This window comes from Palaemon carinicauda, chromosome 30, assembly GCF_036898095.1.
Source record: "Palaemon carinicauda isolate YSFRI2023 chromosome 30, ASM3689809v2, whole genome shotgun sequence".
Taxonomy (NCBI): domain Eukaryota; kingdom Metazoa; phylum Arthropoda; class Malacostraca; order Decapoda; family Palaemonidae; genus Palaemon; species Palaemon carinicauda.
This window is the reverse complement of record NC_090754.1, coordinates 87201924-87214985: the sequence shown is the minus strand read 5'-3', so window position 1 is coordinate 87214985 and position 13062 is coordinate 87201924. Positions and strand designations below refer to the sequence as shown.

Sequence of the window (13062 nt, the reverse complement as noted above, 5' to 3'; positions counted from 1 at the left end):
GCGTGTGCGTGTGTGCTGATAACTAATAATTAACATAATTTTAATTATAATAATTTTTATCACCGATTATGGCCAGTCGCTAGAAAATTTGTCGAGATGGTGTGTACTATAGCCAATTCTATTTGGTGAGGCAAATTTGCACCGACTCGCAGGATGCCCTTTTAGCTCGGAAAAGTTCCCTAACAGCTGATTGGTCGGAAGTATTTTTGTCCGACCAATCAGCTAATAGGAAAATTTTCCAAGCTAAAAGGGCATCCTTGCGAGTCGGTGCAATTCTGCCTCCCTAAAAAGAATTGACTATAGTGTATTCATTATTAAACAATGAGATATAGTTTGGCAGTCGGTAAAAAAAGGAAAAATAGAATATATCTTTAACGTGGTCATAACCTTCACAAATGCAAAGGCCTAGATTTTAGTGCTACTTTGTATGAAAATAAACTTCAGGTTATAATATACTCTATGTAGTAATTTAAAACAATTGGTTACGTTAAGCCTCTCTTTGCAACGTTAAGAACATTAGAGCTAATATGTTACACGCTCTCTAAATATATCCAAGGCTGTGCGTCTTAGGAAATTGTTTCCAAGTTACTAAACATTTGATTAACCTGTATTCGTTGGGATTCACTTGAACAACTTCCATGAGCAAGGTTCCTTATGCACTTCTTGCTTTTGATAAGAAGGATTTTTAAAAATGTCAGTTTTGGGTAGTGCCATAGCCTCTGTACCATGGTCTTCCACTATCTTGGGTTAGAGTTCTCTTGCTTGAGGGTACATTCGGGCACACTATTCTATCCAATTTCTCTTCCTCTTGTTTTGTTAAAGTTTTTATAGTTTACATAAGAGATATTTATTTTATTATTATTCTTAGAATATTTACTTTTTCCTTGTTTCCTATCCGCACTGGGCTATTTTCCCTGTTGGAGCCCCTGGGCTTCTAGCATTCTGCTTTTCCAACTAGGGTTGTAGCTTAGCAATTAATAATAATAATAATGATAATTTGCTGGGTGTATGAATACGGTGAAATGTATTGATATATAGTATATTCATTTACAAACGCCAGTAATTATCAAGTTTCTAAATTGACTTTTAAAAATTTAGTAACAGCTGGCATTCGCGAAGTACAGTAACATATATGGTAGCATTTTGCGATGATCCGCCTGTTATGTTTACAGTATGCTTAGCTCTCTTGTTATTAGCTTATAAGGCCACTGAATATATTAGTTTTGCATAAAACATTCAGAATGATAAGGTAAATGCCGTGGCAATTATGATGAGGTTGCATTTTCTGAGAAGAGTAAAGGCTACGTCCTTAGCCTACGTCCAAGGACCTCAGTTTTAGACCGCAGAAGAATGCTGCAGCCGACATTGGCATCCCTAAGGGGAATATAAGGAATTACAGGAAGTGCATTTTCATATGCACTGTGAGGATACGAATGCACGCATATCTGATTACGTTAGGACTTTTGTTTTGCCAAATACCTTGACTTACAAATGGAAATTGAATCTTAAGTATTGTGTAGGTTGCTGTAGAGGTAGAAATCTCTCTCTCTCTCTCTCTCTCTCTCTCTCTCTCTCTCTCTCTCTCTCTCTCTCTCTCTCTCTCTCTCTCTCTCTCTCTCTCTCTCTCTCTCTCTCTCTCTCTCTAACTTGTACTTTTAAATAAGAGATCAGATTAAATTTTAAACCCTTTATAATATTATTGTTATTATTATTATTATCATTTATTTATAAAGTGTGATTTACTACCATACAATTTCGTAGAAATTAAAGATTTATATACTGTGTATATATATATATATATATATATATATATATATATATATATATATATATATATATATATATATATATATATATGTTGAGATCCTGGATATTCAAAATGCACAGGAGTAAGGCAAGGATATGGGTAAATGGCAGTGCGTAAGTGTGTTCGAAGCCATGTTGAACCTTCTCTGTATATACGGAGAGAGGAGAGAATAGTGTTGTGGAAGTGTTACTGTAAAGATGGCCTCATTCATGCTTTACCAATTTAAGGATAATTATGTAGTAGTGGCGTGTATTATTCTTCTCTAGCGCGCGCGACTCCTTGTCAATGAAAATGCATATATATATATATATATATATATATATATATATATATATATATATATATATATATATATATATATATATATATATATATATATATATATATATATATATATATATATATATATATATATATATATATATATATACTGGTATATATATATATATATATATATATATATATATATATATATATATATATATACATATATATATATACATATATATATGTATATATATGTATATATATATATATATATATATATATATATATATATATATGTATATATATATATATATATATATATATATATATATATATATATATATATATATTCCATTATTATCCCTACATTAAAGGGTCGGTTGCCTGATGCGCCCTCTCCAATGCCTTCTATCAAAGACATCCTCTTTCACCAAACCTCTTCTCTCCATATCATCCTCAACCTTATTTCATCATCCAATTCTCTGCCTCCCTCTCGATCTTCTTCCCCTAACAGGTTTCTCCAAAGCCCTCCTTTCTCCATCCCCACCATTCATCCACAACATATGCACACATCATCTAAGTTGTGCTGCTGTTACCACCTCTGTAATCTTTACTACGTCAGCCATTCTTCTTGTTTCACCATTTTCCAATCTTTCAAGCAGTGATATTCACATAATCCACCTCAACATTCTCATCTGTTCTCAAGCTATGCTTCATCTTTTCGTCTATACACCACATTTCCGATCTATACATTAATACTAGTCTAATTATTGTGCTATATATCATAACGTTTAGCTTGATTGCGTGTGTGTGTGTGTGTGTGTGTGTGAGAGAGAGAGAGAGAGAGAGAGAGAGAGAGAGAGAGAGTTGTGTACACGTGTGTGTTTGTTGATAGTGAATGTATGTGCATGTTTATCACACATTCCCCTCTTTGCAAATTTGTTACTCACTAGCTAAATCTTTCCAGGCTGGTCTTGAGTTTGACGGGCAGTAATCTAGTCTTAACGGTAGTCGTCCTCCCTGGAATGGTTACCTCCCTTTTGATGACGCCAGCATCTCCAAGCAAGCAACCTCCAGTCTTACAGCATCTATCTAACAACTCCGCAATCCCACCCTCTCAAGATGCCATTGAATCCATCCCACTTTTGAAAAGAAGTGGTGTAGATACAGCTGGTCTATTACAGCCGTCAAATGCCTCCGTCTTCTCCCCTCACACCTTTACTAACTCAACCTCCCCACTGGAGACCAATGAAACATCTTCCGTAATTGCTAGTAACAGTGGCAGTTCCAATATTTTGCTGGAAGATTACAATGCTGAGGCCATGAAGTTTTCCCTCTTACAGAATACCCCACAAGTTACAACCCCAGTACCCGAGTTCTTCACAACAGAATTACCAATATACCTAGAGGTTTCTGCTAGTGTTATGGATTCTACAGTGCCACTTCATCGGGATGTTTCAATTCTTTCGCAGGAACTGGAAGATATGGAAGATCCAAATCCTTCCTCTTGGCAGCAGGAAATGGTTGTACCACAACACCATGAACTGGACCATCACCAGAAATCCATTAGAAGTAAAGAGTTTCAGGCAACTCCTCCTCTCAGGGACACGATTGGAGAAAGGGAATTAGTTTCTGAAATCACTCCTGAAATGGCAGACTTTATTCAAAAGCAGATTCTTTCCGGGGATGATATTGTATATTTAAAAGATACCAAAGAGAATACAAATCAAGAAGCCGAAAGTAAAGAAATTAGGTCCTTGTCAGAATATGATCATAAAACGAAACCATCAACTAATGGAAGTCCACATCTAGAAAAAGAATTTCTAAGTTTTATAAGCAATGAAGATAGATTAGTTTTGCCGTCAGTTAATTCACCACATATGAAAAGTAAAACCAAGCGAAAAGAAAGTAGCAATGTTTCTCCACAAGAAATAACTCTTGAAAGTGTAGGAGAACTGGTAGTTGCTGAGAAATCTTTGCAAGATCCTTCAGAGTATGAAAACCTCAGTGGTTTGGCCATATTTGCAGAGGAACGACTGAAACACTCCCCGAACAGAAGAAGGAAACAAGGAACTCGTCATTATCAGCATCGCAAACAAAGGCTACGAAGAAACAAAGAGGACCATCCGAGTAGGGGTATTGCCGTTGTCAGGGAGAATGATAGTAATCAGCAACCATTTCAACCTAGTTGGAAACAAGAAAACAGTGATGTGGAACTAAAATCTGATGGCAGATCGGTAGATTTTGATGCGAGGAATCCAGAAGAAAAAGAGAATATTATCGGAAATAAAAATAGAGAGTTGAAAAGAGAACATGATAACCAACAGAACAACAGTGGCGTGGGTCGAATGAGAGACACAGTACAAGTAAGAATAGAGCAGCAACATGACAGTGGGACAAGAGAGCATGTTATCATAGTCCGAGGTGTGCAGGATCTTGAAGAACACGAGGGAAAGCAAATGGTCGTGGTTGTTGTAGATCAAGAAGAACCACATCAGCCAGAGCATATACAGGTGAAGTTAGCTCATCACAATGTACACCAAAGAAACCATCAGTCAGATTCAGACAACATTGATCGAGTGGTCACGGCTGGAAAACCAAAAAAGTCTGATGAGTCCAAATCCGTTGCTCTTGATCTTAGCTCTGAAAAACTCATAGAAGAAAGTGATGAGCACCAGCAGCTGCAGGTAAATCTCACACGCCTGAAGAAGAATGGACGTATCCATCAGGAGAAGGTCCATGATATTCACCAGAAAGGAGGTATTGCCAACAACCCTGAATTGACATTAGAGTGGCAAGGGCACCGTGAAAGCAGAAGCGAGCTTGAGAAGAGACAAAAGGAAGTAAAGGTCCAACAGGTTTATACTGGCGTCGAATGGGAGACTGACCGATGGGAAGGTGGGCGAATTCTTTGTCAGGGAGCTGCATTCTTCACAAACCTAGTAACAGCAGCCTCTGCATTGACTGTGGCTGTTATTGCTATTGATAGGTAAGTTGTAAAAACTTTGTGTAACTAAGTTACTGGTATAGTTGTATCTTAACTGTTCAGTGTAGCCTATTGTGGGTAAAGCTGAACATGAAATGGGGATGCATGTTAGTCTAAAACATACATTTATATATTATTTATAAAGAAATGGTCCAAGATACTGATAATCTTTACTAGATATATCAAGTGAACAATTACAGATTTAAAAATATATATTAACCCTTTTACTGCCATAGGTGAATTCAACGAAACTTCTGATATAGCAAAATCTTTCAAGATCACACAAATCCCATCATGTTGATATTTATTGGAAAACTTTCATCAACACCTTGTTCATAACAAGGATGTACAATGATTGAATCTTCATAAGCGGTTGAGATCTCTCTGTAACTCTCAACTTTCTATAGTTTGGATGATCAGCACCCAAGACCCTCTCCACCCAAGCTAGGACTAGGAAGGGTCGGCAATGGCTGCTCATGACTCAGCAGGTAGACCTATAGGTCCCCCAAACCCACCGTCCTTAGTTCACAAGAATGGTGAGGTTACAGATACTACAGATACTGACAGTGAAGAGTTAAAGATGCGTCAATATAATTTTATGAAAATATGGAAGAATGGGGAAAAACTACATAGAACGGAACTTAGAGGGATTGCATAGAGGAACGAATAGATTACGCAATCTAAACTCAGAGAACAACAGGCAAAGTTCAATAAAATCAATACAGATCAGAATTAGATTCTTAATAACAAGGTGAACTTTAGAAGTGACCAAAGTATAAGGGAATCATTCCTATATAATAAAGAGCAAGTGTCTGACTATACAGTATATCTTTCCCATCACGCTCAGGGAGAGAGAGAATAGCCATACCATGGTGAGAGGGGTTACCCCGAGAAGTGCGCACGGAAACCACACTCTCCCATACATTGCCGAACCACCTGGTTGTAGTTAGGAAAGGGGAAGGGGTGAGAAGGGTTGAATCTGTGTGCATATCTATCTAAATATTAAGATGTCATTTATGACGGCTTGGGTGCACTATAGTAAATTTTTTTTAGTGAGGCAGATTTGCACCGACTAACTGGGGTGCCTTTTTAGCTCGGAAAAGTTTCCTGATCGCTAATTGGTTGGAGAAGATAATTCTAACCAATCAGAAAGCAGGACAAATTTCCGACCTAAAAGGGCACCGCTGCAAGTCAGTGCAAATGCGTCTCATTAAAAAGAATTGAGTATAGTATACGAGTTTTAATGAATAACGAGCACTTATCATTGGAAGGAAGAATAACAACCGCATATAGGAGGGAAAATCTGCAAATCTGGAAACCTTGTAAACTGAGGAGACATATAATAAACTGGGATGAAAAGTTGATATTGACATTATTCTAAAGGTTAGGTACATATTTTAGAGAGGGATGACTCATTGAGCACTGGCAGTAGAGAAAGGTTATGCGTGACTAGGGCTGTAATATTAAAGCTTTTTTAAAGAATGAATGACGTCATATTATCTTATAGGTGTCCAAGAAAGCACGTATTTTTCGCTTAATTTTCCTGAGGAAGTCATTGGTTATTCACACTTGATTAAACACATTTCTTCTTAAGAAAACTACTCAGTATAAATTACAGTTAAGCGAAAAAGGAGTCAGGTTCATACACACACACACACACACACACACACACACACACACACACACATATATATATATATATATATATATATATATATATATATATATATATATATATATATATATATATATTGTCTAGGCTAAATTATACTGGTACAGTACATCTACAACGTATGAAGAAGAGCTGGCTAGGAATCTAGGAATTTTATTTCATGAAATTATTCCTTAACTGTGCAATGTACAAGTACTTTTTGTCTCTGTACTGAAACTAAAATACAAAATCGAATGTAGCATTAGAAAGTGTTTTGACATAACCATCTACAGTATATATTAAATGGGCTGACATGAGTCTATATAATTTATATATGAAATGCTTATTTTAATGTTGTTACTATAATCAAAGTGTTTTCTTTTGATTGTTCATTATTTCTCTTGTAGTTCATTTATTTCCTTATTTCCTTTCCTCACTTGGGCTGCTTATAGCATCTTGCTTTTTCAACTGGGGTTCTAGCTTAGCTAGTAATAATAATAAGCTGTGTAAAGTAGAGGAATAGAGCTATTGATTTAGTAAAATTATTATAGAATTATCGAGAAATTCAAAGTCCTTATTATATTCGGCTCTAAATCTTAATTTCTCAGAATATCCGTTTATTAACTTTAATTTACTTTCTTGATCAACAGATACTTGGCTATCGTCCGGCCTTTGGTGTATGGCGTTATGGTCACCAGAGGAAGATGCCTGCTAATGCTCATTTGGTGTTGGAGTCAAGCATTGCTGACAGCATTGCCTCCACTGCTTGGATGGGCAAGGTGAGTTGCAAACATTCTTGAGGAAACTAAGGGTTGTGGTGGCCTATTTGAAACGTCCCTGCCTGGTGTTCGAGTCCCGGTTAAGATCTATAGTTTTGTGTAAAATCTGTAACCTCACCATTCTTGTGAACTAAGGGGGATGGGTTTAGGGGACCTATAGGTCTACCTGCTGATTCATGAGCAGCCATTGCCGACCCTTCCTCGTCCTAGCTTGGGTGGAGAGGGTCTTGGGTGCTGATCATAGCTGATTCATGAGCAGCCATTGCCGACACTTCCTCGTCCTAGCTTGGGTGGAGAGGGTCTTGGGTGCTGATCATATGTATATGATCATCACCCAAGACCCTCTCCACCCAAGCTAGGACGAGGAAGTGTCGGCAATGGCTGCTCATGAATCAGCTATGATCAGCACCCAAGACCCTCTCCACCCAAGCTAGGACGAGGAAGGGTCGGCAATGGCTGCTCATGAATCAGCAGGTAGACTTATAGGTCCCCTAAACCCATCCCCCTTAGTTCGCAAGAATGGTGAGGTCAGTCTCTAGGGTATTGTCTTGCCAGCTAGGGCAATGTCACTGTTCCTTGCCTCTGCCATTCATGAGTGGCCTTAAAATCCTTTAAACAACGTAGCAAAAGTGGTTTAGAAAAGTATCTTTTGCGTATTCCGATAACCTCATTCCAAGTCTTTTCAGTTTTGTAACTAGAGGTGCACTCAGTAGAGAGCGTACCTTTGCAATGCCAGGCAGTCTTATTATGCTTTTAACTCCACTGCATAGTTGCACTTCAATATATTTTCTTCAAAATCTAATGGACATTTCCTTGGATCATATCCCATATGTCCACCAAGTTTCGTTGAATTTGGGTCTGTAGTTTTTCCTCCGACTATATAGTTGTCTTGGCCTGAATCTTTGCGAAGGGTATATATTCACCCGTCTGTTTGTTTGTGTATTTATTAATTTGGTTGTTTGTGAGCAACATTACACAAAAACTATGGTACTGGTTTTGACCAAACTTGGTAGTCATGTTGGGTATGACCCAAACATGAATCTGTAAAATTTTGGATAAAGTACCTTTAAATACAAGTACTGTACGTAGCTGTACTTTGAAAAAAACTGCAATGTCAAGTAAATGGCAAATGGTTTGTTAGTTTATTTTTTGTTTGTAAATAGCATTACACAAAAACTACAGGACAATCCATCAGAATCTGAAGAAAACACATCAAAGAATAAATACACTGTGGAGTTAAGAGCAAAATAAGACTCCTTGGCGTGGTGAAGGCATGCTCTCTACTGCGTGTCCCTCTAGCTTAAGAATTGTATTAATGATCACTAGAAAATTAGATGGCGAGATAAGGTGAAGGATGATATGGAGAGAGGAAATTTGGTGGAAGAGGATACCTTTGAGAGAAGGTATTGGAGAGGACGCATCAGGCAGCCGACCCCATAATCTAAGGATGATGGTGTGAAAGAAGATTATTATTATTATTATTATTATTATTATTATTAGCCAAGCTACAACCCTAGTTGGAAAAGCAAGATGCTATAAGCCCAAGGGCTCCAACAGGGAAAAATAGCCCAGTGAGGAAAGGAAATAAGGACATGAATAAATGAGAATAAATTAACAATATATCATTTTAAAAACAGTAACAGCATCAAAACAGTTATGTCGTATATAGACTATTAACAATGTCAAAAACAGATATGTCATATATAAACAATAAAAAGATATATAATTGGCTATTGCTGAACTGAATGTGAATGCAATTTTTTATATAATCTGACATTTAAAGGTACTGTAAGCGAATACTATGTTAGTAATGATATTGGCACCTAGTTTCACTCTTGATTCATTCTTGCATTTGCAGGTACGAGCGTCGGGAGCCCTATGGCAGATGCGGCGTGGCGTGGGGAGAGTCGCCTTCTTACACAGCTGTTTGGACCATTTCAGTCTTTCTCATTCCATTTACAATCATGACTGTCTGTTATTATCATATACTTCAGGTAAACATTCAGTCTTCTTCGTAACTCTTAAGAAGTTCGTGGGATTTGATTTTTCTGTGTACGTGTGGATGTCAGTGCAGCATCATATGAAGTTATAAAGCAAGGCTCTTTATACTTCGTTTGCTTATACACTTTTACAATAGTTGTGAGCTTCGTTAACAGGTTAGTTTCAGATTCAAATTGGCATGCACTGTATAGTTACAGTAGAAATATCTTGAAGCAAAATTTTGTAGTTCTTGGCAATTAATCAAATACAAGTTTAAAGACAGTTTTAAAGAAATTTCAAGTTACCTTTGCTCATAACTTAGTAAAAATTTCAAGGATTAATTATGTCAAGACGTGAAAATTATTCGATTTTGAAAGTACTAGGTCAAAGGTCAAGGTCGAGCAAAATGTCGACCGAAATACGCTGCCATGACGGCGGTCACAATTTTACTCATGAAGTAACAAAACTTTCAGGGATTAATTTTCATGCTGAGACGTGGAACGCATTCGATTTTGAAAGTCTTAAGTCAAAGGTCAAGGTCAAGCAAAAGGTCAACCGAATTAACCATAAGCTTAAGTTCGAACATTGTTGTCACACAGACTTCAAATTCGCCCTCGGTCTAATTAATTTTTGGGAAGGCAAGCTGGTTTTGAGAGAAAAGCTACCGTGGCAGAGGTCTGCACTCTCAGAGTACTTTTCTAATTATTATTATTATTATTAAGCTACAATCCTAGTTGGAAAAGCAGGATGCTATAAGCCCATTACAAATTCAATAATTCAAGAACAGTAACAACCTTAAAATAGATTTTTCATACATGAACTATAAAGAGAGATTTGTATCAGCTTGTTCAACATATAAAACAATTGCTGCAAGTTTGAACTTTTAAAGTTCCACGATTCAATTTAAAAAGTAACCAGTTACTCCAACGTTCTCCTTGCAGGTGGCCCGCAACAAGTGCAGGAGGATTCGTGTAGGCAAGGTGTCGGAAACTTCGCCTCCAAACACTCCTGACCCGAGTCCAGCCTGCCTGGACGGCTTCCCCTTCCCCCTCAGCGTGGCTCATCTGACCTCGCCTCCTCTGGGGGCGGCGAAGTTGACGTCCCCTCTCCCAGCCACCCCTACGTTGAGGAAGCTGTCGTCCTTTGGAAACCTGACGAACTCTTCCCTGGGCAGTCAAGCTCACTGTCCGGCAGGGAGTAACGCTAGTCATTGGAATGGAGCTGGGCATTCTCTAGTCAATAAGGAGAACTCGAGTAGTGTTGTAGGCTCTCGTTTAGATGGAATGCCGTGTCGCAGTTATAGCGTCAGTGGCGTGTTAAGGGTAAGAAGCCACATTTACTGACAGGACTAACATTTGTGTTTAGTCCCTAGTTTCAGCTTTGCCCCAAAGGACCTTCAAGACAAAACAAATGGCCGTCAACCAAAACTGTTATCCTTTTTATTATTATTATTATTATTATTATTATTATTATTATTATTATTATTATTACATAAGCTACAACTCTAGTTGGAAAACTAGGATACTACATGCCCAAGGGCTCCAATAGAGAAAAATAGCTCAGTCAGGAAAGAAAATAAGATAATAAATTTTATGAGAAGTAATGAACAATTAAAATAATACCTTAAGAACAGTAACAATAAAATATATCTTTCACATATAAACTATAAAAAGAGAGGTATGTCAGCCTGTTCAACATAAAAACATTAGCTGCAATTGTGAACTTTTGAAATTTTACCAATTCAATTACCCGATTAGGAAGATCCTTTCACAACTTGATCACAGTTGGAATAAAGCTTCTAGAATACCATGAAAAAGAGGAAATGTTTTTCAACATTTGCTTTGCGAACAAATGAACAGGTTATATGGAGAATTGGATGTTATGGTATCACTTTTTGTTGCCATATCAGATTTCATAATCTCTCTTATTTGAAGCCTATTTCGAACCATTTTGATATGGTAACAGTTTTGTTTGACGAACATTTGCTCTGTCATCTGGAAGGTCCCTAAGCATATTTTTAATCTTACTTGAAATCTGATAGAATAATCTTTATTTTTCTGCTCAGTCCCTAATCGGTTTATTAATTTGACTTATGTTTTGTAAAAGAGCTCTAGTAATTAAATTATTTTTCTCTAGATTTTTTGCTGAAATATCGTATCAATAGGAATACCGCTCGGTTGTTTAATGCCTTTTATCATGGAGAGAGTTCAAGTTAACAAGAGACAGTATTCCTAAAAGGTTAATAAAACAGTTAATTTATTTTGCAAGGTTTGGAAAATCGATCAGAAGATTGAAAACTCCACCCAAATAAAAGGGAAAAATATTTAAAGTTAAAATTTATCTATAAATAGATATTTCAGTAATCTGGATGCAAAAAGTGTTACTATTATAACTTACTTATAAATTCCCTACTTAGGAAAATATGAACAGACCTTCCGTAATGGTTGAGTAACAAGCATGGCCCGTGTGGTAACCCTTTTAATATTGGGAACACATTCATATTTTTTTACACGAGTCCCAGTCATTTTCAAATGTATAGCTATATACACAGCGGAACTATTTGCATGATTTGATGAATTTTCAATCCTTGTGTGTAATTGCAGGCAGTTGACTCTGCTACTAACATCAATGACCCATCTCACAAACCAAAGCGAAAACTTGGTGATTTTGGCAGGTCCCGCTCCCTCTGTCAGGTAAGGATTCATCCCCCTCAAATTTGAACAATATATAAAAACTTCATGATGATTTTTTTTTCTTTTTTTTTTTTTACTAATATTTATCGAAATTCATTTTCAAAAGGAAATACAGACGATTTTTTATTTTCACAAGACTAAATTAGTATCTCATAAAGATTGGATGATTTGAAATAATAAAGAAAAAGTTTAGTTTTAAGTAATTCGTTCCCACAGGAAATATACACCATTTTTGGGCTCAAGCCATGGCGTCCTGATGGAAGGTTCCTGTTTGGTAGCTTCCTTGGGTATAAGACTACTAAGATATTCCCAGAGAATTTAACCACAGGTTATCACAGAATTCTAACTTCTGGAGCGAGTATCTCAAAGGTTTCCCTTTAAGACATCGTAATACAACAGGGGACACGCATGTCTGAACGTGCCACATAGCTATCTCCACCCCGAACAGAGTTAATGCTTCGGTGTGTAAGGGCTGAGAATAGCTGGGAGCCGTTCCACAGCTAATCTCACTCGTGGCTACTACTGATACTCGAGACGTAAACAAACGGACGCCATTGCTCTAATGACGTCACGCGCGTCTTTATCCTTTGTTTAGTAGCTGCCCTACTTAGACGGATTTTCCCTTGTGTTATCTTTATCGCTTGCATCTTCGCTATGTCGTTACCTTCAGCCTCGCCTTCTTCTGGAAAGTTGAGTACAAGGTTCCAGTATTGTTTAATTAAGCTCTGGCCGTAAAGTAAATATTATTTTGCGAAATAATTGATGTTTTGTGGCAGAGCTGTGCCTCTACCGGACCCGCCATTTTATGGCGTCGTTGTTGTTTTGCATGTCTTATTTAGTTAGCCACAACAACGCTTCCGGCATTATATACTAATCGAATACATTAGTTTATTTAGTCT

The 13062-nt window shown here is 37.2% G+C and overlaps 1 protein-coding gene across 2 annotated transcripts in view; it reads left to right on the top strand.

Moving 5' to 3' along the window:
* Positions 1–13062, top strand: part of LOC137623341 (uncharacterized) — a 46056-nt gene that overhangs the window by 10471 nt on the left and 22523 nt on the right. For both annotated transcript variants that reach the window (XM_068354155.1, XM_068354154.1), the window contains exons 2-6: positions 3042–5063; positions 7362–7490; positions 9349–9484; positions 10412–10792; positions 12074–12163. In XM_068354155.1, coding sequence (XP_068210256.1) covers positions 3042–5063; positions 7362–7490; positions 9349–9484; positions 10412–10792; positions 12074–12163 — 2758 coding nt within the window. The remainder of the gene's footprint in view (positions 1–3041; positions 5064–7361; positions 7491–9348; positions 9485–10411; positions 10793–12073; positions 12164–13062) is intronic.